Here is a 27,272-nt window from a genome sequence, read left to right as displayed (position 1 = left end):
TGTGTATAATCATGAAAATTGTAACAATGCAATTTAGAAAATAATATTTCATGATCATCCATGTCAAACTCTTTGGATAAATAAATCAAAATGCCAAGAGCGTATTCATTGTTGTTCAGGGCTTGAAAGATTTTATCCACAAGTTGCAAAAGAGCCATATCTGTGGAGTACTTGAATGTTTACCAAGATCATTAATATGTAAACACCTAAATACAATTATGCATTTCAGTCACACTTGGGAGCACTGGGACTTTGTTTTTCCAGTGAATTTCATACATTGTCGCACTGTGGGGAATATAAAACATTAACATAATTCCAAAAACACTTTGCAGTAAAACACAAATGTAATTCACTTGCATAATAGAAGCATTTCCATAACAACAATTGAATGGTGTTCCTTCCGGTGTTGCGCTGCTCCCACTCACAGATGTGAAGAGGCTGAGGGGATAGTTACCAGGCCCTGCATGTGATGGATCCCAGGGGATAGGGGAGTGGAGAGGGAGGGTAAAACCATGTTGCATGCACACCCAGTCCCGCTGCTTAAATGCTTCAACAAGATGGCAGAAACCAGGGCTTTAAAAATGTCACATATCTTACTATTTATGTTTCAGAATGTGATCTGGTGGATAAATAAAAGCCATCCATGTGGAGTGTGGAGTCGCTGTGAGAGATAAGCTAGGCTAGCACACTGTGGTGTTTGAAATGCAGGGGCTTGAATCGCCATCTGTGTCAGCACAGAGGCACACCCAAAACAGAAGGAGATATTCCCCCAATGCACCCAGGGGGGTGGGGTAGTGGTGCAGAGGAAGAAACAAAGCAACGGGAGCAGGAATCAAGTCCAGATCCACAGAGGGGAGTGGAGACCTGCAATTACTAGCCCAGCAGAAGCTGTTCCTCCTCTACCTCACACAAAAAAACTCAGGCTTATGAAATGGAGTATTATATTTCCACATCTTTTGTGCACACTGGGGTGTCTGGTTCCTGTACCTTTTGTTGGTACAACTACATGGACAAATATTAGTTTAGCCATTGAGGTTGAGTGGAGGACACAATGAGCACAACTAATAGGATTCCTGTAATGGTGGTGGAAAAGCTGTGTGGACTAACATTTACGGTTGGGCAGATTGAGTTTTAAAGAGGTTCCTTTCACCTCATGTCCCTGTCCTATTCAGTCAGGTCACCAGGCTCCTCCCTGGTGTTTTGTGTGCAGCTATTCACAGTTCTCCCTCCATCGCCCAGTGCCTTCACCTCTCTGCTTCCTCCTGCCCTCAGTGCCGTTACACAACATTGACCCTAAACAAATTAATTATTGCATTCCTAAATGCTGAAGAAATGCTCAGAGCAAGGCTATTGAATGTTTTCCTATGAGGCAATAGAAAAAAAGTCAACATTGACAGAACCAATAAGAAACAGGGAAGTAAAAAAAGAAAACAAAGAGAGTGTGTAACGATCTTCTTCATCTGAGGAACAGGAAAGATCGGACCAAAACGCAGCGTGGTAAGTGTCCATGTTAATTTATTATAACTGAACACGAAAATCCAAAATAACAAAGTGAATGTAAGAAACGAAAATCGAAACAGTCCTGAAAGGTGCAACAACACAAAACAGGAAACAACTACTCACAAACCACAGGTGGGAAAAGGCTACCTAAGTATGGTTCTCAATCAGAGACAACGATAGACAGCTGCCTCTGATTGAGAACCACACCCGGTCAAACACATAGAAACAGAAAACATAGAACAAAAACATAGAATGCCCACCCAAACTCACGCCCTGACCAAACCAAAATAGAGACATAAAAAATAACTAAGGTCAGGGCGTGACAGAGTGTGGATCTGTATTCAGAGAATTTCAGTGATTCTGGTCATACTTTGGTGCTGTTGTTAACAGAAAGCTAGATATTACAGATTGTTATCACTATATATTAAAGGTATACTTCGGGATTTTGGCAATGAAGCCCTTTATCTACTTTTCCAGAGCCAGATGAACTTGTGGATACCATTTTTATGTCTCTGTGTAGTTTGAAGGAAGTTACAAACTAACATTAGCGCAATTGCTAAATTGCTGAGTTTCAGAAGAAGGTTATTTGATTCTGGCCATTTTGAGCCTGTAATCGAAACCACAAGTGCTGATGCTCCAGATACTCAACTAGTCTAAAAAAGACCAGTTTTAATGCTTCTTTAATCAGAACAACAGTTTTCAGCTGTGCTAACATACTTGCAAATGGGTTTTCTAATGATCAATTAGCCTTTTAAAATGATAAACTTGGATTAGCTAACACAACGTGCCATTGGAACACAGGAGTGATGGTTGCTGATAATGGGCCTCTGTACGCCTATGTCGATATTCCATGAAAGATCTGCCATTTCCAGCTACAATAGTCATTTACAACATTAACAATGTCTACACTGTATTTCTGATCAATTTGATGTTAATTTAATGGACAAAAAATATGCTTTTCTTTCAAAAACAAGGACATTTCTAAGTGACCCCAAACTTTTGAACGGTAGTGTATATACTGTATACTGTATCCTTCACTATATATTCTTTACTATCTATTGCATCTTAGCCGCTCTGTCACTGCTCATCCATATACTTTATACTTATATATTCTCATCCCATTCCTATATTTGATTGTATGTATTAGGTTTTGTTGTGGAATTGTTAGATATTACATGTTAGATACTGCTAAATTGTCGGATCTAGAAGCATAAGCATTTCGCTACACTCGCAATAACATCTGCTAACCATGTGTATGTGACCAATGCAATTTGATTTGATTTCTTTATCAGGCTCATACAAGAGAGTACAGTTGACTGTATTTTGGTGCTGCAATTGCACTGCAAACCTTGTACCTTTTTGAACACTCACTTCCCCCTAGGGCCAATCACTAGATGTCAACAAGCCTGTGCTGTGAGTAACTGAAACTTTCGGGAGACCACTTCCTCCCTTCTGCAGAACCCCCCTCGCTCCTCCTCCCCTCTCCACCACTGCCAAAACGACTGGGGCTTGTTAAACCATCATTTAGCTGAGAGAGTGACAAGGGGGAGACTCAGAGCTCAAGAGTGTAGCTGAGTGACTACTCTAAGTGGCTGTAGCTCCTGATTGGCTGCCACAGTGTTTACTGTGATATGTCATCTCACCCAACACACTGCTCTTTCAATTCAATTCAAGGGGCTGTATTGGCATGGGAAACATATGTTAACATTGCCAAAGCAAGTGAAGTAGATATTATACAAAAGTGAAATAAACAATAAATATGAACAGTAAACATTACACTCACAGAAGTTCCAAAATAATAAAGACATTACAAATGTCATATTAGGTATATATACAGTGTTTTAACGATGTACAAATGGTTAAAGTACAATAGGGAAAATAAATAAGTATAAATATGGGTTGTATTTACAATGGTGTTCTTCACTGGTTAACCTTTTCTTGTGGCAACAGGTCACAAATCTTGCTGCTGTGATGGCACACTGTGGTATTTCACCCAGTAGATATGGGAGTTTATTAAAATCGGGTTTGTTTTCTAATTCTTTGTGGATCTGTGTAATCTGAGGGAAATATGTGTCTCTAATATGGTCATACATTGGGCAGGAGGTTAGGAAGTGCAGCTCAGTTTACACCTCATTTTGTGGGCAGTGTGCACATAGCCTGTCTTCTCTTGAGAACCAGGTCTGCCTACGGTGGCCTTTCTCAATAGCAAGGCTATGCTCACTGAGTCTGTACATAGTCAAAGCTTTCCTTAAGTTTGGGTCCGTCACAGTGGTCAGGAATTAATTATTTATTTCCAATGTGTCAAGTAATTATCTTTTTGTTTTCTCATGATTTGGTTGGGTCTAATTGTGTTGCTGTCCTGGGGCTCTGTGGGGTGTGTTTGTGTTTGTGAACAGAGCCCCAGGACCAGCTTGCTTATGGGACTCTTCTCCAGGTTAATCTCTCTGTAGGTGATGGCTTTGTTATGGAAGGTTTGGGAATCGCTTCCTTTTAGGTGGTTGTAGAATTTAACGGCTCTTTTCTGGATTTTGATAATTAGCGGGTATCGGCCTAATTCTGCTCTGCATGCATTATTTGGTGTTCTACGTTGTACACAGAGGATATTTTAGCAGAATTCTTCCAAGGGGAGCTGTTGAGAAAGGAATGTGCAGGGAGAGAGAGAATGGCTATCAGTTTTATCACTGACCCTGAAAGGCTCTTTGCCCCTGACCTGTCACCCGAGAAGAGAAAGTCTTCACCCATCATTTGTCACCATTCCTATCTCTCAGATAAGTGAAATAAGCAAAGTGCCATAAGTTATTTGTCCAACTTGGGGAATGTGTGTGTGTGTTTGTGTAACACCACAACTATGAAACTGTGGACAAACTATTTTGCAGAACCATGCCCAGACAGGGAAGTGTGAATAGGAGATGGTCATCTTTACTGTGCTTTTGTTACCACACATCTTCACAATGGAAATATGGCAACTTGCAAAATGAATGCAAGACAAAATGACAGACATACACACTAGTGATAAATCATATCATGCATAATATTTCTGGATCCTTACACAAACCAATATGGCTTGCAAAGTAAGGCAAAAACACATCAAGGTTTAACTTTATCTTATAAGTTCACTAAATAAACATCTCCAACATACTTCACAAGATAACATATATTGAACTAGGTCTTCAATACAGTAAAAGTATATTTCAGTCCAGCTAATGTGTCTTGGAAAAGCAGAGAAGAAAAGCAGAATGGTGACCACTTGGGTTCCAAATTAGCCTCCAAAAAGTTGTGCATAATGCCAAAAGTATGCAACTTCCGCAATCAGTCAACTAGGGGTGTCTTCAGCATAGTAGATCCCCTGAATGATTTGGCCTTACATTGCAGTCAGTCTCCACTTATGACAATTGAATCGCCGCATCATGTCCTTCTCATTGGGCTTGTTCGACATTGCAGGCGACAGTGCAGGCGATAGCCGACTGACAGATCTACAAAGAAAATTGCATCATAAATAACTACCTATTATTACTTGTACATCAGTCAGTCACAATTTACCCATGATGCATTACGTTTTTATTATCTCGAACACGGCCGCTGACTGTAATAAAATATCCGAAGACCTAACTTTACGAAAATACAACTCACCACCCACCATTTGTGCTCTAGTACGCTCAATAATGAGTTCTCTCATTCACCATCCTCAAGATTCCGTGGAGTTTTGCATACCGCGTTCGAATGACACTACACTGCTGAGACGCTGACCGTGCGCTGAAAGCTTTGTGCAAGTCTACTACTCGCCTCTCCCTGAAGCTTTGACATCAGTTTTGCCAGTCAGATTACCATGGAAACATGATGATTCCGAGCGACAAGACAATAGGAGAAAAAAAGAAAATGTGTTCAATAAATCCAAATACGATTATTTCAATAGACTACATATATATCACTGCCAATAAGTATTGCAATCAATGAGGGAAAAGTACAGTTAGACCATGTTGTCAAGACATTTTAGAATTTCCACAGCAACGTTTTTGAACCCCCTGACTTTAAACATGTATTTAGTAGCCAAGGCTATTGCATTTTATATAGCTTTAATTTAAGCCTGTCGCCCCTCCCTCTCGTTTCATTTGATAGGCATAACGGGACACTAAAATATTATTCGTTCAATTTATTGTGTATACACACGGTGTGCATTGAGGGGAAAACCCTGCACCATAATTGCTCATTATTAATATCCTAACTGACGTTTTATATACTGTAGAATACACCGAATGATGCAATCCATTCGACGGTATCTTTATTAAAAATAAACATCTTAAATTAAAAAATATATAAACGTAACTTAAATGTGGTGCATATTGTGACTTGAAATGTATTTCTTACAAGATGGCAAAGGGTTGAAATGTGCATTTTTATAAATATTTGATTCTCACATAAGCAGTATTTTTTCAATATGAAAAACAGCCGCCACTAAATATACCTTCTATGAACACTGTCTGTTTCAAGTGAATCTGGCTGTATTCAGAGCACGTTCTGAAAGTGGTGCCTGCTCGAGCTCACTGAGCCAAAAAGCCAAACACCAATTTCTACCTAACGCAAATGCCGATTCCTCATATTCACATTACATACTTGAGATGAAATTGTTACAAACAATAATGTCACCCTTACAAATGTATCATTATCAATCAATAATTAGGTATGACTTTGTTATGAGTGATTAGAACGTATTTCAAACCTCTGTATGCACCATAATTGCCCAAATTACATTCTCGGTCGACTTTTTTTTATTTTGTGATTTTGAAAGTAAAATTTGTTGCCGCGACAAGATAATATTTTTCATATTTGTTACAATCTGAAAAAAATCCATTGTTTGACTCGTTTTTAAGCCTTGCCCACTTTCTGTGTGAGGACTCTGATTGGCTGGATCTGAGCGCGGATGCCGTCATCGCTCGGAATGCTCATTCATCTGTGCACTTGGGCGTTGGACTCCGCATCTTATTAGCAACAAGGGAAATTTCTCCATTTTCCACCCTGTCTACAGCGAAAGCCACAAATCTGGGATTTTTTATTACTTCTCTTCAGTTGGCAGGTTTTCTTCTGACATTTTCCCATTTTGTTCACTGCGACTGGACTTTGATTGCTTCTCCAGTAAACTTTTCAAAGAGGGACCTTCGCAAAGAGCTTGCGTTTAAAAAAGAGGCTAGTGGTCTTTGTTCGTTTTTTTTTGGATCTGTTGAGTTTCTTTGTTGGAGCGAAAGCATGGGAGCGCAATTCTCCAAGACAGCTGCAAATGGCGAAACCGCGGTTGAAAAGCCTGGAGAGGCTGCCGCTTCACCAACCAAGACCAATGGACAGGTAATTGCGTTTGTTAAAGGAAATATATGTATACCGTTGGTTTGCGTAAAAGTTCTCTCTGCGTTATTGTGGGCACTTATGGAGACGCACGCCGGGCTGTTGGAGCAAACGACCACGATGGGAAAACATTGATTCATAAGTCTACATGTTCTATATAATCAGTACTATTTAATCTAACATTTGATCATTGAGTTGAAATGTAATTTCTAAAAAAAATATATTAAGACAAACTGATTTGGATAATTATTTGGAGACAAATGTAAATTAAACACTCGTTTTCATTGACTCATTTGCGATGTGGGGATTTCCACACCGATAATGGGGTTACAGCCTTTGTTTGAAATGTCCGATTGTGAGACATTGGGAATTGGTATCACATTGTAGGGTCGGTCCATAGGTAGCCATGTATTGTTAAATGGCAATTGGATCGATTATGTTTTGAATCAAAATCATATTTATAACTGAGCACAAATGTAATAACTTGATGCTATCGGTAAGTGAATGGGGGAGATGCACGACGCCAACAATGGCTTGCCACGGTCAGCTAACATCACCTCGCCTTTTGTTACAGATGCTCGAGTAGAGAGCAGGGACGGTTACTATGACACTGAAGGCAGGGGAGCCATATTCGAATAATGCGCCCGTCCTGTAGATCTTATAATAAGTGTTGGAAAGGGTGGTATTTATGAACGCGATATTTCAACAACAACAAAAAATACTGCTTGAAGGTTCTGTGTAGTTTTTTGAGATATCCATCTAGACTTTGCTCTGCGTAGTCGGGTGTATTAATGAGCATCTGCTGTTTTAATGAGCAGCTGCTTTGCGTTGGTGCCTCGGTATTGGAGAGACTGGCAGAGGCGCATCGCCCCCTAGTGAAACACCCGAAACATTGCCTCCGTCATTGCTGGAATCGGCTCATTCTCGCTTGTGATTAGTGGGAAAATGTTTCAATCATGAATCGCAAAAAAATTGTGTTGAATTCGTAACTCGCAAAGTAATTACCGCCGCGCGTGCCTGAAAGCCCAGTGATACTAAACAGGTAAAAACTTGAGATGAGGCTGTATGCTTTGGTCTCAGTTGAATTTGTGGTGTCTACTGCCCCTTGTGTAACTGTGTGGCAATGGTCCGTGCCACACGTTATATTTCCACGTTTGCTTCTTGTATGATAAGACTTCAATTTCTCTTTAGGAAAATGGCCATTTGAAAGTGAATGGGGATGCCTCTCCTGCAGCTGCCGAGGCAGGCAAAGAGGTGCAGGCCAATGGCAGCACAACAGCTGAGGAGGCTCCAAAAGGGGAGGCTGCACTGGCAGAAGTGGCGGCAGTAGATGGGGTGAAGACAGAGAATGCAGAGATTGTGTCTCCAGCAGCCGAGGGTGAGGCCACCAAGCCGGAGGGAGCCACGGCTTCAACCAGCAACGAGACCCCCAAAAAGAAGAAGAAGCGCTTCTCATTCAAAAAGTCCTTCAAGCTCAGCGGCTTCTCCTTCAGGAAGACCAAAAAGGAGACTGGCGATGGGGCAGAGGGTGAGGAGGCTGCTGTGTCCACTGAGGAGGCCAAGGCTGAGACAGCCGAGGCCCCAGAGGTCACGGCAGAGGGTGAGGAGGCCAAGTCTGCTGAGGGAGAGGCTGCACCCGCTGCTGCTGAGGAGGAGGCTAAGGAAGCAGCTAGCCCTGCAGAGGCCAAGCCTGAGGAAACAGCAGCAGCCCCCGCTGAGGAGGCCAAGGTAGCCCAAGCCACTGAGGAGCCTAAAGCAGATGAGAAGCCAGCCGAGCCTGCTGCTGCAGAGGAGGCACCCATCTCGGAGGAGGCTGCACCTGCAACAGAGGCTGCATCCAGTCCAGAAGCCCCCGTTACTGCAGAAGCTGCTGTTGAGTAAAGCTGGAAACTCATAGCAAAACAGAATAAATTAAAATTTAAAAAGGAGAAAAAAAGATAATCAAAGAACATTTCCCTGTTTGTATGTTGGAGTGGTGCCAATTGATGGCTTTGGAGAACTTGTCTACAACCAGGGATATTTTAAAGCTTTCCTTTTTTTGGTTTTCCCTTCCCCCTCCACAAAACCTGTCTCGGTCCATTGTTACTACCATTCCAACGGGCAGAGGTGGGTGGCTTAAATGTAATACTACAGAAAGAATACATCCACACTCTGCCATATATTTTTAGCATCAGTATTAAATGTTTTTGGTTTTGCATTTTTATACAAAATGTAAACTTGTCAATGTATGGACATCCCCATGGTATGAAGGAGGTGGGGAAAAGTTGAGTTGTAAATGAAGGGGATTTTGGGGTGGGCAGGGGATGGAATAGAAGGTGGCACAATTGTGCCACAGACTGATGTAAAGAGTAATCTTAAAAAATTTGAATGAAACGACCAACATCTGTGTACCACGAGAGTACCATGCGATTTACAACACTAAGTCATTTATACTATGAGACAAAATATTAAATTCCCAGAGTTAGGTTTAGGAAGTCATTTAAAAGAAATCATAGGAGCTTTTCACTTCTCATTAGCTGTACCAGTCAGTGATTCAGTAGAAATACAAGTTGTATAGGCTTTATTGTTTATTGCTGGTTTTATGACCTTAATAAAGTGTAAGTATGTATAGGCGGGGTGTTTTTAACTGTGATTATTGTACAAATGAAATCTTGATCTCAAGAAGCACATGAAGTTTGCAGCTCTTTTTCCACCCGCTCATTTTTGTAAGATAACGGAAACAAATTCATCCTGGAAGACCTTTTAAGCAATTTTGAACTCAACCAAGCTGTGATAAGTGGAATGGTTACTGTTTATATACTGTGGTATGTTTTGATTACAGCAGACAATGCTTTTCAGTGGTCTTTGACGAATTAAGGAATCTCTATCAGATGCAATGTTTGTGTAGCATCTTGTCTCTTTCTTTTCTTTTGTAAATACTGGAGAAGGTTTTACCAATTTGACTTAGAGATGGAATGTAACTTTGCTTACAAAAATTGCTATTAAACTCCTGCTTAAGGTGTTCTAATTTTCTGTGAGCACACTAAAAGCAAAAATAAATGTGAATAAAATTTGTGCAGCATCTGTGTTTTCATTTAACCAATTTTTGTTCAGTTAACTGTAAAGATGGAGGTGGTAAATTGAGTAATTTCAACAGCTAAGTGAAGACTTGTCATCATTGGATACAAGTGTGTTAACAGTAGTGTATTCAGGTTAACTGCCTTTTCTACATACTCAAATGTTACGGTATGTTTGCAGAAGCACCTTGCCTTAAGCAACAACACCAAGATGGTTTTGCCTAGGATTTTAATTTATACTGTTACAGCTGATCACAGCCAGTGTCAATGCCCCTCGGTCGTCTACAAAAGTCCAACATGGACTCCTCAATTGTTTGGCCAAATATATTTAATCTCACATTACAACTAACATAAACTAGGTCTAACTTGTTCAAAGCTTTAAAAGCAAGTATGGACCTGAATACAGTGCCTTTGGAGAGTATTCAGACCCCTTGACTTTTCCACACTTGATTGTTACAGCCTTATTCTAACATGGATTAAATTCATTGTTTTCCTCATCAATCTACACACACAATTTACGTAAGTATTCAGACCCTTTGCTATGAGACTTGAAATTGAGCTCAGGTGCATCCTGTTTCCATTGATCATCCTTGAACTGTTTCTACAACGATTGGAGTCCACCTGTGGTAAATACAATTGATTGGACATGATTTGGAAAGGCAGACACCTGTCTATATAAGGTCTCACAGTTGACAGTGCATGTCAAAGTAAAACCCAAGAAATAACGTTGAAGGAATTGTCTGTAGAGCTCAGAGACAGGCTTGTGTTGAGGCACAGATCTGGGGAAGGCTAGCAAAAAAATCATGCAGCATTGAAGAACACAGTTTCCTCCAAAATTCTTAAATGGAAGAAGTTTGGAACCACCAAGACTTTACCTAGAACTGTCCGCCCAGCCAAACTGAGCAATCGGGGGAGAAGGGCCTTGGTCAGGGAGTGACAGAGCTCCAGAGTTCCTCTGTGGAGATGGGAGAACTTTCCAGAAGGATAACCATCTCTGCAGGACTCCACCAATCAGACAAGATTCTCTGGTCTGATGAAACCAAGATTAAACTCTTTGGCCTGAATGCCAAGCGTCACTTCTGGAGGAAATGTGGCACCGGACTGAAAACCGATCAAACATCTCTTGAGAAACCTGAAAATAGCTGTGCAGCGACGCTCCCCATCCAACCTGACAGAGCTTGAGAGGCTCTGCAGAGAAGAATGGGAGAAGCTCCCCAAATACGTGTGCCAAACTTATTAACGTCATACCCAAGAAGACTCACGGCTGTAATCGTTGCCGAAGGTGCTTCAGCAAAGTAAAGGGTCTGAATACTTATGTAAATGTCTAAACCTGTTTTTGTATTGTCATTATGGGGTATAGTCTGTAGATTTGAGGGGGGGAAAAACAACTTAATCATTTTTAGAATAAGGCTGTAATGTAACAAAATGTGAAATAAGTCAAGGGGTCTGAATACTTTCAGAATGCACTGTACATGTGTTTGTCACAGGGATCAGGTTTTGTTCATTGCAAGTTCCACTATTAGAGTGCAATTCCACCTCAACATCAGATGCTGCCTACGTCACTGACATTAACTACGTTCACTAATTATATTTTGACTGGTGTGAGATTGTAGAACAATAGTTATTCTCTGACTGGTACAATGCCAACTGAAAATTAAAAAAATTTCAGTGCAGCTCTATTGAGCAGCTCATTGCTCTAGCAAGAGACCGTCACTGCAGACTCAATACTTTGCAATGACGTTGAACAATGAATCAATCGCAGACCCACCCAAAACATTAAAAGAAACCATCAATACGGTGGTTTGAAGCTACACTTGGACAATGCAATATGCTTATCACAGATTTTGTTTCAGGGCCAGGGCTCCCTCCCGGCCAGGTTAGCTCACAAGTAACCTAGTCAAAGTTCCCAAGGTGCCCATGTTTAGAGACTAAAATGTACCTATTTTACAGTAGCTGGGTTAACACCTGGCAGTAGAAGGCCCGGCTACAGTGTTTACATGTTATATGTTAGTTTCTATTGTAGCTTAGGGCCTATATGGGCCATATATTCTGTAAGGAGGTGTTCATTAACCTGTTACCATGCTCTTCAGCTTCAGAGACTCAATGAATGGTGTTGCAGACACAAAACATATTTTGATGTCAGATGCATTGGGTGCAAACCTTTCCAAGGAAAGGCCTATTTCACAACTGACTAGTCATTTGGCATCTGTTCCTGTTCATTTGCTGCAGAAATAGGAAAGATTTCATATTAGCCTAGTTTACCTACTACCTCATGAAGATTGTGGCTTCTTGGTCAAAACTGTGGCAGTGTGTAACGGCAGCCTTCCCTCTCTTCACTAGAAGAGGGGGTATAACAGGGATCAGACCAACACGCAGCGTAGCCAGTGCTCAACATGTTTAATACGAACGATAAACGTGAACACTTAACAAATACAAAATAATAAATGTGGCAAACCGATACAGTCCTAGCTGGTGCATAGAAAACACAAAGACAGGAAACAACCACCCACAAATCCCCAACACAAAACAAGCCACCTATATATGATTCCCAATCAGGGACAACGATTGACAGCTGCCTCTGATTGAGAACCATATTAGGCCGAACACAGAAACAGACAAACTAGACACACAACATAGAATGCCCACCCAGCTCACGTCCTGACCAACACTAAAACAAGCACAACACACAAGAACTATGGTCAGAACGTGACACAGTGGCCTGTGCAACAGGTTCCAAGTAAAGTGAAATTGGCAAATGACTCAATGATCAGTTGGGGAGCTGCAACATTGTAGCATATATCATTCTGTATCAAGTTATGTTATACTACATTGCAATAATTGCAACAACTGAAGAGCATGTTATACATGCCTCATAAATTGTCAGTTAAGAACAAATTCTAGTTGCCCATAGTTGCAGGAAGTAGAGGTGCTGAGGGTGCTGCAGCATGCCCATATATTTGTTTTTTACCAACATTTTTTGGTGGTCACAGGCCTTTATTACTCCGGTCGTCGTGTTTTTTCAATCAAATCAGTGAACTACGCCTTTATGATTCCTGGTGAGAGCACCATATAAGCGAGGGTGGAAGGCCGCAACCCAAAACATCTTCCCACAGCTATGGGTAGGCCACAAAAAAGCATGTGCACATGCTACTCCAGCTTCCTCAAGTTTTTAAATCCACACACGCTCGTTTCCCGCTTGCAGGTGCATGTAATCACTAATACTAGTAAGTTACTGGACTGAAAATCTAAATATACTTTGTCTGTTCATCAGGTCTACAGTCCACACAACTCGAAGATCAAGGTTGTATTAGCTAGCAATAATGGCGGTTTAAATTGTAGGTGTGTGTTGATGAAAATAATGGCCTGTGTATTATTTGTTATAACGCCATCGTGTGGCTGCCATGTAATGCATCAACCACAAAAATCTCTAGTAGGTTTTGTATCTTAGATTTGACATAGTACATTATGCATATTTGCAAATACAGTACATTGTTTACAAATAATAGAGTAAAACAACCTTATATATTGGATTATGATAGGGTTGGTTACATTTGACCTAAACTCATGGCATTTAAAATGTATATTCTTCAAGACTCAATGGGTATAAATCATTTACATGATCATGGTGGATTTAGCATATTTAGCACATACTTTAACTGATTTCTAACTACTCCAATTCATACATTCACACTAAGAATTAACGTTAGTATACAAAGGTTTTAATTGGCAAATGCAAAATATCCCATTTTCAACAAATATGAAATGATAGTAGGTTCAATTACGGGAACACCCACATAATCTTCTCTAAAAACATTTCATTAATTAAAAGGTGGATATTTCATTCAGAAGATAAAGCACGTCACACTATAAGTGCATTCAAGGAGTACCAAAGGGAAGCACAGCAAATCCAGGTTGTTTTTGTGAATCCTAGAAATCAACTGTTACAGTACACAAAGGAAACTAAATCTTCACAACAACGTACAACTAGGACATATAGAGAGGATGAGGCGAAGGTAGTGTTTTTTTTTGCCTAAAATCTGTCCATGAAAATAAGACCACGAATTTAGGCGTTGTTGTATGGAGGTCAATGAGAAAGTGTAGAAATTAGTCAACATAAAATGTAATTTCTAATTTGCTACGTGAGATTTATTTGATCAAATAGAACAGGGTTCCCCAACTGGCGGCCAGCGGGTTTTATTTGCCCCCCCCCCCAAGTTTTCTGAGCAATAAAAAAACCAAAAACACTTTTTTTATTTTTTATTGTTGGACATGACTGTAAAAACAATAAGTCAGCTCCAAGTGATTTTAATTTGGGAAATGATTATACCTTTATTTCAACAAAGATATAACCTTGCACAATTTGTCTTCTATTTGTAGAGGACAAACATGTCCTGTTTCTATAGAGGAAGCCTAGCTTGATTTTTAGCCGTTTACAAAGTTCATCAACATGCATTTTAAAAGACAGTTTATCATCCAACCATATCCCTAAGTATTTATATGCAGAGACCTGATTAATTCGAGAGCCATCTAAGCTCGTACGTGCAAGTGTATTTTCAACCAACTTTTTGAATCTATTAAAAATCATAAAATGTGTTTTCTTTGCATTTAAAACATGTTTCAGCTGTAATAAAGACCCTTGTAATATCTTCAAATCTGTCTCCAATAGTGATAATGCTTGGTCAGCCGTTGAAGCGATAGAGTACATGCCAGTGTCATCAGCATATAAATGAAATTTACACTTTCTTATCTCATCACCGATATTGTTTATGTAGAGAGTAAACAGTAATGGACCGAGTATAGAACCTTGTTGGACCCCTTTAACCAACTCCAATGGCTCCGACTGGAAGCCGTCGACTTTTACAGCCTGACTTCTATCCTTTAGATAGTCATGAAACCAACGACAGGCATCCGATCCCAGTCCTATTAACGACATCTTACCCAAAAGTATCGCATGGTCTACAGTGTCAAAATCTTTAGACAAATCTATGAACAAGGCGGCACAGTACTTTCTATTATCTAGGGCATTAGTAATATAATTTACAACACGTACAGTTTAAAAACATCACAAATTTCAGTTCGGTCACTGATGATCCCAGATTCCGATGTAATTTGCTTCGGCAGGGAAGTCAAGGAGTTTCCTCGTTTAAGTGAGTTAACAGTGTTCCAGAATTTAGAGGGATCACCAGCAGACTCTGTCATAGCATCAAGAAAATACCTAGATTTTGCCTTTTTTATTCCTTCGGTCCATGTAACGGATTTCCTCTTCGTCTGAAGAGGAGTAGCAAGGATCAGACCAATGTGCAGCGTGGTAAGTGTCCATAATAGATTTTTAATAAATCAAAATGAACACAGAACAAAAAATAACAAAACACAAACAAACAAACAACCGAAACAGTCCCGTATGGTGCAAACACTGAAACAGGAAACAACCACCCACAAAACACAATAGAAAACAGGCTACCTAAATATGGCTCCCAATCAGAGACAACGACTGACACCTGCCTCTGATTGAGAACAGTACTAGGCCAAACACATAGAAATATAACAACAGAACAAAACATAGAAAAACAACATAGAATACCCACCCCAACTCACACCCTGACCAACTAAAATAAAGCCATTAAAAAGGAACTAAGGTCAGAACGTGACAGTCCATTTATTTATAACAGCAGCCAATCAGCTGTTTCACCAGTTTTCCTCACAAGGCCCATGCTTGATTCTTTTGCAGGAAAAGGATTTTCAAATCACAGGAGAACTAAGAATTAGTTCGATTTTTTTAGCCTAAGTCGCTTTAACGGGGTGTGTTTATCAAACATGAAGATAAAAATTGATGAAAAGAAAGAGAACGCTATAACTGGGTCCACTATGCAGTTTACGGATAAAAGCTCTGATAAAAATCTGTTCCCAAGAATTCCCATGGATAGACAATAGACACATGATCATGTACAAATGTAAGCAAGATTAGAAATGATTATGTTTTCGTAAAAAAAAATATTTTTGGGCTTCTTGTGGTCAATTTGTAGTCTACAAATTATTTATAATTATGTTCCGGCCCTATGACCATCTGCTCAAGAAAAAAACATTTGGCCCACTGCTAAATCTAGTCGATGATCCCTGATATTGTCACGCCCTGGCCTTAGTATTCTTTGTTTTCTTTATTATTTTAGTTAGGTCAGGGTGTGACATGGGGTATGTTTGTGTTTTGGGTGTTTATTATGGTAAAGGGGGTGTTGGTTTTAGTGTATGGGTTTGTGTGGAGTGTATGTGTCTAGTATTGTCTATGGTTGAGTGTAGGTGTTTAGGAGAGTCTATGGTTGCCTGATTTGGTTCTCAATCAGAGACAGCTGGTTATTGTTGTCTCTGATTGGGAGCCATATTTAAGGTAGCCATAGGCTTTAGATGTTTGTGGGTAATTGTCTATGTTTAACGTTTGTAGCCTGTGTGTGTGCACTACGTTATTTAGCTTCACGATCGTTTGTTGTTTTGTATAGTTTGTGTAAGTGTTTCGTTTCGTGTTCATCTTCATAAATAAAAAGAAGATGTATTCATATCCCGCTGCGCCTTGGTCCGTCTCTCCACACGATCGTGACAGATATAGAAGGTGTGTAATGGTTAGGTTGTTACGAATGCACTGACATAAGTGGACGCACGTGGCATTTCGGCAACTTTTAAAAAACAACTTTATATCAGAGTTGTCTGTTGTTCACATGCGTATCTGCCCTCTCATAAAATTGCTAGAATGGTCCCACCTGATCTTGCCTGCCTTCCATCTTTGAGGACATGCATTTCCATTGCTAGAGTGGTCCCTCAACCATCTTGTCAATATAAGAAATGATCTTTGATACAGATCAATGACAATAAATATAATGCTTCAGTTATGGAGTCTGACATGAGGGAGTAGAATCAGCTGAGATGAGCTGCCCTGACTGCCACACTCTGGACTGTCCATGGAGAGATCACAGTGATACCATGTGGCTGAATCAGGCACTACTAGTCTGCTCATTCTTCACACTAGAAAGAACAGATGGAAAAATGAGTGCCATTTCACCTCCATAAGACACTGTCAGGTCTGAATAGATTTGTGACAACCTCTAATAAATCATAAATGCATGTTACAACTATAAGTGTAGTCCTGACAAGTGAATATAGCAGAGACTAGCATGGATAACACAGTCACTCTTACCTTTGTGTCAGTTTTCTCAGTGCTTGTTTCCTTTGCTTTCTCCTCTTTCACCTCTAACAGCACAAATATACACATACATTAGGAAGCTACATCACAAGCTGCATTACATCAAGCTATCACCACTTGGATGAAATATTGCTAGGTGCTTTTCTATTATCACATTGAACTCAGTGCTCTTGCAAGGTTTGTACTCAGGATAACCAAGTTCTGAATACTCACCAACTTACATCTCCTCTCGCTCTTTGTCTTCCTCTACCCGGGGCTGCTTCGTTCCTTTTTTGTTATCGGCCACGTTCCTCATTCCTCCCTGTCCCTTGTCCTCCGAGTCAGAGAACTCCTCATCGGAGGCTATCCTCTTGTCTGAAGCACTGACTGAAACGAGACAGGAAGTCACCATTCAGATGCTGCTGCTGGCAATAGGATCCAAAATTGGATCCAAAATGGGATCCAATATGATTGAATATGGAAAATACAGCCGCTGATACAATATGAATGGAGCCGAGGTCTCACTGGAAAACAGTGGAGTTTACTATCCTGGCAAAAAAAATACAAATGAAATGGAACACTCTGAGTGATATAACTGCAACAGAGAGTATTTACAGGGAAGGTCAATGAGATGGTTCAGAGGATGTGATGGGTTAGAGGAGGCGTGTCTTACTGGACATGCGTTTGTCAGGGTCCTCTGTATCCTCGTCCACTGTGTCATCAGGGATGGCGTCCTCAGGGATAGCCTGCATCTGCACCACTCCCGGGGCGTAGGGTAGCATCCGGTTCTCAAACAGACCCCCCCCCCCCCCCCCCTTGAGGCATTTGTCTTATTTCATCAAACCGTAAGCTCAATGCGTATAGTTGATTTTATTAAAACACGTAGGGTATGTCTATATATGGAAAAATACAAATTTAAAAATGTTGACCGATCAATTGGTCGAAAGAACAGACAACTTTTGGTGGACCAATATATATTTCTGTCGGGGACTGCTCTAATGTCCTCACACACTTGGTGGAACAATGACATTCTGCTTAGTCAGCTCCCTGTAGGCAGCCGAATGTCAGGACCAGCACTATCCCTGCTTGCGTCCCAAATGGCACCCTATTCCCCGTATAGTTTACTGCTTTTGACCAGGGACAACAGGGCACTGGCCAAAAGTAGTGCACTGTGTAGGGAGTAGGGTGCCATTTGGGACAAAGCCCCTGTCTAGTGTTGAGACCACATAGCATTTTCTCTTGAGACCCATCCCATATTTCAGGTGGAAAGAAGACATGGTGTTAAGTAAATCCTTTAAAGTATATAAATTAGTGACCCGCAGTGTTTGTAGAAAGCTTGTTTGTACAGCTTGTTTGTAGAAACTGTGCATATAAAATTATTGCATCTGAACTCCTAGGGTGTGGGGCTCTCTTTTTCTTTTTCAATTGTATTAAGTAAACCATGAAAGTACACAGGTCTCAGTGGCCTGATATTTTCCCTCCAGGATACAGGTCTAGGCACTTGTCACGCCCTGACCTTAGAGAGCCTTTTTATTTCTCTATTTGGTTAGGTCAGGGTGTGATTTGGGTGGGCATTCTAGTTTTCTATTTCTTTGTTGGCTGGGTATGGTTCCCAATCAGAGGCAGCTGTCTATCGTTGACTCTGATTGGGAATCATACTTAGGCAGCCTGTTTTCCACCCTAGTTTGTGGGATCTTGTTTTTTCACAGTTGCTGTCTAGCCCTGCAGAACTTCACATTTGTTTATTCTTTTGTTGTTTTGTTGGTGTTCATCTTAATAAAGAAAGATGTACGCTTACCACGCTGCGCCTTTGTCTCCTTCTAACGACGGACATAACAGAAGATCCCGCCACCAAAGGACCAAGCAGCGTGGCCAGGAGGAGCAGGGATCCTGGGCCCGGGAGAAAAGTGAGTGGAGGACATCGTGGACATGGGAGGAGGTGATGGCAGGGGACAAGACCCTGCCATGGAAACAGGCTGAAGTAGCGAGGGAGGAACAACTTTGCTACCAGGAGTCACGGCAACGAAGCAGACACGAGAGGCAGCCCCCAAAATGCTTTGGGGTGGGGCACACGGGGAGTGTGGCAGAGTCAGGATTCAGACCTGAGCCAACTCCCCGTGCTTACCGTAGGGAGCCGATGATGGAACCAGAACCAGTCGGGGTGAAATTGGAGGTGAGTGAAGGGAGCGAAGCAGAGACAGTGAAGGAGTTGATGGGGAGATTGGAGGAGAGAGTAATGAGAGAGTTGCTGTGTTGGTGCATGAGGCACGACATCCGCCCGACGGAGCGTGTCCTCGATTTGATGTCAGCTCTCCATACTCGTCCTGAGGTGCGTGTTAGCCGTCTGGTGAAGACTGTGCCAGCCCCACGCACCAGGCCTCCTGTGTGCCTCCCCAGCCCTGCACGTCTTGTGCCAGCTTGGCGCGGCAGACCTCCAGTGCGCCTCCACAGCCCGGTGAGTCCTGCGCCGGCTCTAGGCAGGGTTTCCCCAGTTCGTCAGGAGGACCCAGTGCGGCCTGTTCCAGCTCCTCGTACGTGCCGGGCTAGAGTGGGCATTCAGCCTGGAAGTGTGGTGCCAAGGCTACGCACCAGATCTCCAGTGCTCCCCCACAGCCCGGTCTATCCTGTGCCTCCTCCACGGACCAGGCCTCCAGTAGGTCTCCACAGCCTGGTGAGTCCTGTGCCTGCAACCTGTCCGGAGCCGCCAGAGTCTCCCTCCTGTCCGGAGCCGCCAGAGTCGCCCTCCTGTCCGGAGCCGCCAGAGTCTCCCTCCTGTCCGGAGCCGCCAGAGTCTCCCTCCTGTCCGGAGCCGCCAGCGTCGCCCTCCTGTCCGGAGCCGCCAGCGTCGCCCTCCTGTCCGGGGCCCGCTGCGAGGGTCCCCAGTCCGGGGTCGGCGGCGAGGGTCCCCGCCTCTGGAGCGGGGACCCTCGTGTGGGCCAAGCTTAAGCTGGAGCGGGGTCCACGTCCCGCACCAGAGCCGCCACCGCGGATAGATGCCCACCCAGACCCTCCCCTATAGGTTTAGGTTTTGCGGCCGGAGTCCGCACCTTTGGGGGGGGGTACTGTCACACCCTGACCTTAGAGATCCTTTTTATGTCTCTATTTTGGTTTGGTCAGGGCGTGAGTTGGGGTGGGCATGTTTTTGTTCTATGTTTTCTATTTCTATGTGTTTGGCCGGGTGTGGTTCTCAATCAGAGGCAGCTGTCTATCGTTGTCTCTGATTGAGAACCATACTTAGGTAGCCTTTTCCCACCTGTGGTTTGTGGGTAGTTGTTTTCTGTTTTGTGTCTGCACCAGACAGAACTGTTTCGCTTTCGTTCTCCTGTTTGTTGTTTTTGTTCGATTTCGTTTTTTGGATTAAATCATGAACACTTTAAACGCTGCACCTTGGTCCACTCTTCCTTCAGCCCACGAGAACCGTTAGACTACTGTCCCGTCGATGTGGATAGGGGGGTGCTCCCTCTGCTGTTTCCTGAAGTCCACGATCATCTCCTTTGTTTTGTTGACGTTGAGTGTGAGGTTATTTTTCTGACACCACACTTCGAGGGCCCTCACCTCCTCCCTGTAGGCCGTCTCGTCGTTGTTGGTAATCAAGCCTACCACTGTAGTGTCGCAAACTTGATGATTAAGTTGAAGGCGTGCAGGGCCACGCAGTCGTGGGTGAACATGGAGTACAGGAGAGGGCTCAGAACGCACCCTTGTGGGGCCCCAGTGTTGAGGATCAGCGGGGTGGAGATGTTGTTACCTACCCTCACCACCTGGGGGCGGCCCGTCAGGAAGTCCAGTACCCAGTTGCACAGGGCGGGGTCGAGACCCAGGGTCTCAAGCTTGATGACGAGTTTGGAGGGTACTATTGTGTTAAATGCTGAGCTGTAGTCGATGAACAGCATTCTCACATAGGTATTCCTCTTGTCCAGATGGGTTAGGGCAGTGTGCAGTGTGGTTGCGATTGCGTTGTCTGTGGACCTATTGGGGCGGTAAGCAAATTGGAGTGGATCTAGGGTGTCAGGTAGGGTAGGGTGGAGGTGATATGGTCCTTGACTAGTCTCTCAAAGCACTTCATGATGGCGGAAGTGAGTGCTACGGGGCGGTAGTCGTTTAGCTCAGTTACCTTAGCTTTCTTGGGAACAGCAACAATGGTGGCCCTCTTGAAGCATGTGGGAAGAGCAGACTGGGATAAGGATTGATTGAATATGTCCGTAAACACACCAGCCAGCTGGTCTGCGCATGCTCTGAGGACGCGGCTGGGGATGCCGTCTGGGCCTGCAGCCTTACGAGGGTTAACACGTTTAAATGTTTTACTCACGTCGGCTGCAGTGAAGGAGAGTCCGCAGATTTTGGTAGCGGGCCGTATCAGTTGCACTGTATCAGTGGCACTGTCCTCAAAGCGAGCAAAGAAGTTGTTTAGTATGTCTGGGAGCAAGACATCCTGATCCGCGACGGGGCTGGTTTTCTTTTTGTAATCCGTGATTGACTGTAGACCCTGCCACATACCTCTTGTGTCTGAGCCGTTTAATTGCGACTCTACTTTGTCTCTATACTGACGCTTAGCTTGTTTGATTGCCTTGCGGAGGGAATAGCTACACTTTGTATTCGGTCATGTTTCCGGTCACCCTGCCCTGGTTAAAAACAGGAATGAGAACTGTGGGGAAAGACACATCCCACCTACTGTTTGTGTTTCTGTATGTGTGTGTAATCCCCCTACTATTTTGTGTGTCGGTATGTGCGTGTAAGTAGGTAGGGGGGGAGAGTTATAAAATTACATGTCCTGGTATTATGGACTTCAGAACGTTCTCGTGAATAAAGAAACCAACCTTTTGCAGAAGTCTTTACCTAATTATTATTAAACCCAGGGTCTTACAAACCTCGGGGATTGGTCAAAGTTTAAATAATTGTCAGTTATTATCATTGGGATAAAAAATTCTCGTGACACCCTCTAATAATAAGATACTATATGTGGAATTATGTATTTGCTGAGATGTGTGCAATTAATGAAGGTACCAGGAGTTTCTAGAGGGGTAGGGGTAGGTCATCGTCACTGATAACGTTGTTCCTGTCATGATCTGTTTGCATAGGTTCAGCATATGCATTCAACAGCCTGGCTGGCAAATGGCCTGTCCATAGTCCATATCTGACCCATCGCTATCACAATCACTCAGGACAGCATCTTTCTCATTTTGAGGGATAACTGCAATGTTGCATGCCTTGTCTGGGCAGTCACCTAGATCCAACATATCCAGAACTTGACTCAAAGTGAAACTAAAAGAAAGAACAGAGTAGAAAGTTAGGTAAAACAAGAACTATGTATGTGTATAACTATGTGTATACCTAGACACACTGTGTTATCCCGCCGGTCACTATTGTTGCCGTCAACATGTTTACACATTCTATGACCACACTGAACAAAGTTGAGTAATTGCAAATGCATATATCAATACTAGACACCTTAAAGATGATGTGTACCAAAAATCTTTGTCCTAACTTTATGTTAACATACTTTACTAACCTTTTGTTTGGGAGCTTTGATGCAGCCATCCTCTTCTTGTGGTGCAACCAGGAAGTAAACAGCTCTGGTCATGTGACAATTTACACTAAACATGTGACACTGCACATCTTTCATTGAGACCCTTTATTAGTTCAATATTTGCTGGAAATGCATTGATACATCATTCAGTAACATTTTTAGAGCCTTATAACTGGAAATGTTTTTTACGGTCACTATTGAGACCAATGGGATTAAATAGGTTAATGAAAGCATCAAGGAAGAGTCTCAGTCTTTGAACCACACAATAGATTACGAGACAAAACAGAAATAATGAATGACTCAGCTGACACGTGTTTAAATGTCATTTTAATTCAATAATTTTTTGTTACAGAACGACACACTTATGATACAGGATGGCTATTTGCACATAAGACAAATATGTTAATTGTAGTAGAATAAGCATGAGATGGTTTGACAGTAACTAACAAATTACTTTTTTACTGTGGCTTTTCACCAAGGGGAATGACAAACATGTCATTAATACTGGAAAAAAAGAATGAGAACAAAGTTACCACTTAAATCCCTTATTCAACATTTAAATGCTTGGCGTATGAGGACATCATCGGAGTCAGAATTTTATGAGAAATCTATGTTCCCATTCCCTCATGAGAATCTCCTATCCTTCTACAGATTTCTGGGATATATTACGGATACAAGTACGTCATGGTAGTTTGAGAAAAATAAAACTACATAAAAACAACAGAGAAACAAATAAAGGTAGCACATGTTTAAAGAATGATACTGGAATAAATTAAATAACACAAAACTACATTAGAGAGCCAATGCTTTGTCAATTGTATGTTCAATACACATGCAGGAGAAAAGCAAAACCAAAATGAGAGGACTGTAATAAATACAAGACTATCACACTTAGAACTGCAAGACCACGTAAGCCTACGTCTTTGTCAAGGTTGTTTTTATATGAAACATTGACACATATATAGCTTCATGATATAGCCTTTAAATATGTTAAATGTATGTGTTGTTGACTGACAAGTCTTCTTTTATAATCCACGTGTTCACTTAACATAATCTCATGTCTATCACTCATTGTAGTATACCCTTCATTCAATATTGGCTGAGATGATGGCAAAATGCTGAGTTTATAACGGGCACAAGTGTCAGACAGGTGAATTATTATGAAGAAAGATCAGGTGCATTAACCTGAATTGTTTTGTAATCACACAACTCACAAACCCTTTTTCCTCTTATGCCACCTTACATATTAAGAAACAAACATACATTGATTCCATTACAGATTTTGGTCACATTGTCATTCTCACAGAGGAGAGTGGGGTATGTTGAGCCATTTTTTACATTCAGCCTCACTACAGTAATATGGTATTCTTTGTAACAAAGATATCTACATATATTTCAGGATGTTGTGTATCCCTGGAAATAATCATAATTCATGTAAACATAACAGTTTTAAAAACATAATTTGTCCCAAAAAATTGGTCTCTTTGCACAACTTATCCCAGAATAAATTGAGCATAGGGATAAAGTAAGTTGAGCCACCTTGGGATAAGTCGGTGTAGGTGCCCTGTGACAGTGGGTGATGGTGCTGGTTGGTCAAAGTTTAATTCATGGAATGGGGGTGAGGTATATTGTACTGTAAATTTTAAATGTATGCCTATATTCAGATATAGATGGATCTGTTAAATATGACTTACCCTTGCATTTCTTGACAAGTTGTCTGGGACAGTGATATTGTTTAGATGTGCCAATTCGTAGGCAAGTTCTCTGCATTTCAGGCTACTAAAGCCCATGAAGCTGGTCCGCAATATTCTTTATATGTTTAGCAAGCTCAGACTCCATGTCATCAGATACGACCTTGTGTGTCTCTGCTACTCTATCACAGCCTCTCTTTCACACAGGTACATGTTTGTTTTAATTTTTGTCAATGTACCTCTTCAGTGTCATTCAGTACATTTGTTCATCCCTTGGTGCTTCTGGAATGGACTTCTTCCCTTCTCTCACTTCCTTGGCTGCTCTCTCAGGGACCTGAAGGGGGGCTGGATCCCTGCATGTTTTACATTTGTATACACAGGGAATGATTAGGTCTGCTCTATAACAATACAAATGCAGTATATTGAGTTCATATGCATGACACATTGCAAAAATACTATGCATATTATGCATAAAACTGACTAAATGTAATCATAATCTGTATGGGGTATGGTGGCCAATGGCTCAACTTACCCCAAGGCAAACATGTTTACTATATTAGCCCACACAGGTACAAGGATGCGTTTTCATGCTAGGTTTAGGACCTCATATTGTAGCTTATAGAGACCCCAACTGATATACAAAACAATCCACCTTGGTTTAGATACAAGCTGCATGAAACCTATAACACAATACATTCATTTGCCCTAACTTGCTTACCACTTTTTCCATGTGTTTTTTTCTTTCACAGACTCCATGAAATGACGACCTCTTCCTTAATATTTGGTCACATGGTACATTTTGTGTATGGTTTCCTAGAAACAAGGAGTAGCTCAACTACCCTTCGGCTCAACTTACCCCACTCTCCTCTACGTATTAAATTCAATCAAAGTGCTTTTAATATCCTTTAATATTGTTGTGGTTGACATCTTGAAAATGCCAACAGAACAACTTCAGTTAAGAAGTTCATATAGGCTAGGCCTAGACCTTCCCTTAGTTTCTCAGGGCCAGTTGAACGTCCTCCCAGTAATCTGATAAAACTTCTGATTGAAGGGGTGGAAGAACTTCCTTAGTTTGGCCACCACTGAGGGGTCCACCTCAGGGTGGATGCGCCCCTTGCTGCCTGCCAGGCACTTGTTGAAGACATTGTTAAATCGCAGGCAGTAGAATCCCCTGGTGGCATTGAAATACAGGTTATACCGGCTGATCCTGGAGGGGAGGTTGAGGAAGCGCTCGACGAGCTGCAGCTCAGGCAGCGGGTCTGTGATCAGACGGTCACCGTCCACAATGTGAAAATGTTCCACGGGGAAGTACTTCAGCCAGCGCTCCAAGTGCTTGGTGTAAATGCTGGTCCGTACTGCCTTATACTTTGTGTTCACATCACACGTGTTGCCGTCGATGGCCAGCTTCTCAAACTTGTGGTAGGTCTTGTTCTTGCGCTCCTTGCCCTCCAGCACCTGTGTGTAGTCGGACACAGCTCTGGTGGTGGGCTCACGCACAATAATCAACAGCTTGATGGAGGAGTTCATCTTGAAGATGCGTTCGGGGACCTCTTCTGTGATGAAGTAGGCGGGGCTCTTCTCAATGGTGATTTGGTGGAGGAAGGAGAAGGGCATCTTCTCCCGGTACCAGTCGATGCCCCGGGCGTAGTTCTGTTCGTTGTCAAAGAAGTGGATCTCCTGCGAAGCCTTGACCACCGCCGGGTGCAGGTTGAGCATCTCCAGCAGGGCGCGCGTGCCCCCCTTGCGCACCCCGATGATGATGGCCCGGGGCAGTTGCTGTACCAGGTTGTGCAGGCGGATCTGCTCTTTGGTGGCATTGCCCTTGCGGATCTCGTGGAGCAGACCACGCTTATACTGCAGGGTCCGGAGAGGGATCTGCTCCGGCAGGTGAGGAGGGCCCAGTCTGCTCTCTATGGGGCAAATAGGCTGCAGCCTGGAGGAGACATTTAGTTATATATAATAATTTCATCAGTAAACTTTAGAGCACTTTAGAATTATCTTTAAACACATTGTTAAATACTATGAAGTCTTATCATAATCTAATCATATATGATCAAGATTTTGATATTTGAAAAAAATATTAGATTATTTATATAAACTAAAATCATTCAATACTTGACATTCAACAGGCATTGCTTTCAGCAAACGACGTACCTATCCAAGCTCCCAACCCTGGCCACTAGATAGAGGAGACTCCCGATAGCAAGGCTGCCCAACAAGAAGAGCTTCTGTCTCAGCAACGCCTGCTGTTTGAATAGCATGGCCCTCCATCAATCTTCAGGACTGCGTCTTCAGCCTGGGGACGGGAGAGCAGAGCACATAAACCACTAATCACTGGCGAGGAGAGAGACAGAATAATGTTTATTAACACACACTCAATCAAGTCTTACAAGTGATTAAGCCAAACTCACAGGAGCCTGCAAAGTGCTGCAGTGCCATTAGAGCAGACGGCTGGGGTTTATTCATTAGTCGGGTTCCGTTTTAAAACGTTTTGTCTGTTGCAAAACGTTATGCAACAGAAACCATTTCCTCCAAATGTAAAACATTTTCCAACAAAAAAGATAGTTTCTATTGGGCAAATTCAGGTAGGTCCCTCCCCGTTTGGTTTCGTTTGGTTCGTAGAGTAAACAGTAAACGGTTTATATATATATATACAGTACCAGTCAAAAGTTTGGACACACTCACCCGTTCAAGGATTTTTCTTTATTTTTACTATTTTCTACATTGTAGAATAATTGTGCAGACATCAAAACTAGGAAAAACACATATCGAATCATGTAGTAACCAAAAAAGTGTTAAACAAATCTAAATATATTTTAGATTTTAGATTCTTCAAATTAGCCACCCTTTGCCTTGATGACAGCTTTGCACACTATTGGCATTCTCTCAACCAGCTTCACGAGGAACACTTTTCCAACAGTCTTGAAGGAGTTCCCACATATGCTGAGTGTCACGTTCTGACCCTAGTTGTTTTGTTATTTCTTTGTTTTAGTGTGGTC

General features: G+C 42.1%; 3 protein-coding genes and 1 long non-coding RNA gene across 4 annotated transcripts in view; 1 reads left to right on the top strand and 3 right to left on the bottom strand.

The window, feature by feature from the left end:
* Positions 1–4,403: 4,403 nt before the first annotated feature.
* Positions 4,404–5,529, bottom strand: LOC139556203 (uncharacterized). Its single transcript, XR_011671081.1, has 2 exons — positions 5,138–5,529; positions 4,404–4,973 (listed from the first exon to the last, which is right to left on the bottom strand). It is a non-coding gene; the product is annotated as an uncharacterized lncRNA (long non-coding RNA).
* An 865-nt stretch (positions 5,530–6,394) lies between these two features.
* LOC139556201 (myristoylated alanine-rich C-kinase substrate-like) lies at positions 6,395–9,888 on the top strand. Its single transcript, XM_071369833.1, has 2 exons — positions 6,395–6,837; positions 8,026–9,888. Exons 1-2 carry the CDS (start codon positions 6,742–6,744, stop codon positions 8,713–8,715), a joined length of 786 nt encoding a protein of 261 aa, XP_071225934.1. The 5' UTR covers positions 6,395–6,741; the 3' UTR covers positions 8,716–9,888.
* Positions 9,889–12,270: 2,382 nt separating this feature from the next.
* Positions 12,271–17,851, bottom strand: LOC139556202 (histone deacetylase 2-like). The gene is made up of 4 exons (XM_071369834.1): positions 17,732–17,851; positions 17,293–17,445; positions 17,074–17,126; positions 12,271–16,901 (listed from the first exon to the last, which is right to left on the bottom strand). Exons 1-2 carry the CDS (start codon positions 17,838–17,840, stop codon positions 17,297–17,299), a joined length of 258 nt encoding a protein of 85 aa, XP_071225935.1. The 5' UTR covers positions 17,841–17,851; the 3' UTR covers positions 12,271–16,901; positions 17,074–17,126; positions 17,293–17,296.
* Positions 17,852–22,890: 5,039 nt separating this feature from the next.
* LOC139556200 (heparan sulfate glucosamine 3-O-sulfotransferase 5-like) overlaps positions 22,891–27,272 on the bottom strand; it is a 94,949-nt gene continuing 90,567 nt past the window's right edge. The window contains exons 2-3 of the mRNA XM_071369832.1: positions 26,428–26,569; positions 22,891–26,206 (exon numbers count right to left, since the gene is read on the bottom strand). Coding sequence (XP_071225933.1) covers positions 25,273–26,206; positions 26,428–26,534 — 1,041 coding nt within the window. The 5' untranslated portion in view covers positions 26,535–26,569 and the 3' untranslated portion in view covers positions 22,891–25,272. The remainder of the gene's footprint in view (positions 26,207–26,427; positions 26,570–27,272) is intronic.

This window comes from Salvelinus alpinus, chromosome 27 (genome assembly GCF_045679555.1).
Source record: "Salvelinus alpinus chromosome 27, SLU_Salpinus.1, whole genome shotgun sequence".
In the NCBI taxonomy this organism is placed as follows: Eukaryota; Metazoa; Chordata; class Actinopteri; order Salmoniformes; family Salmonidae; genus Salvelinus; species Salvelinus alpinus.
The sequence above is the reverse complement of the archived record's forward strand: the minus strand, read 5'-3'. Positions and strand labels throughout refer to the sequence as shown.

Excerpts from the sequence above, each read along its gene's own strand:
- LOC139556201 (XM_071369833.1), top strand. The coding sequence starts at position 6,742 with ATGGGAGCGCAATTCTCCAAGACAGCTGCAAATGGCGAAACCGCGGTT. Across the intron at positions 6,838-8,025 it reads CAACCAAGACCAATGGACAG|GAAAATGGCCATTTGAAAGT; the intron begins GTAATTGCGTTT and ends ATTTCTCTTTAG.
- LOC139556202 (XM_071369834.1), bottom strand. The coding sequence starts at position 17,840 with ATGCTACCCTACGCCCCGGGAGTGGTGCAGATGCAGGCTATCCCTGAG. Across the intron at positions 17,446-17,731 it reads CCCTGACAAACGCATGTCCA|TCAGTGCTTCAGACAAGAGG; the intron begins GTAAGACACGCC and ends GTCTCGTTTCAG.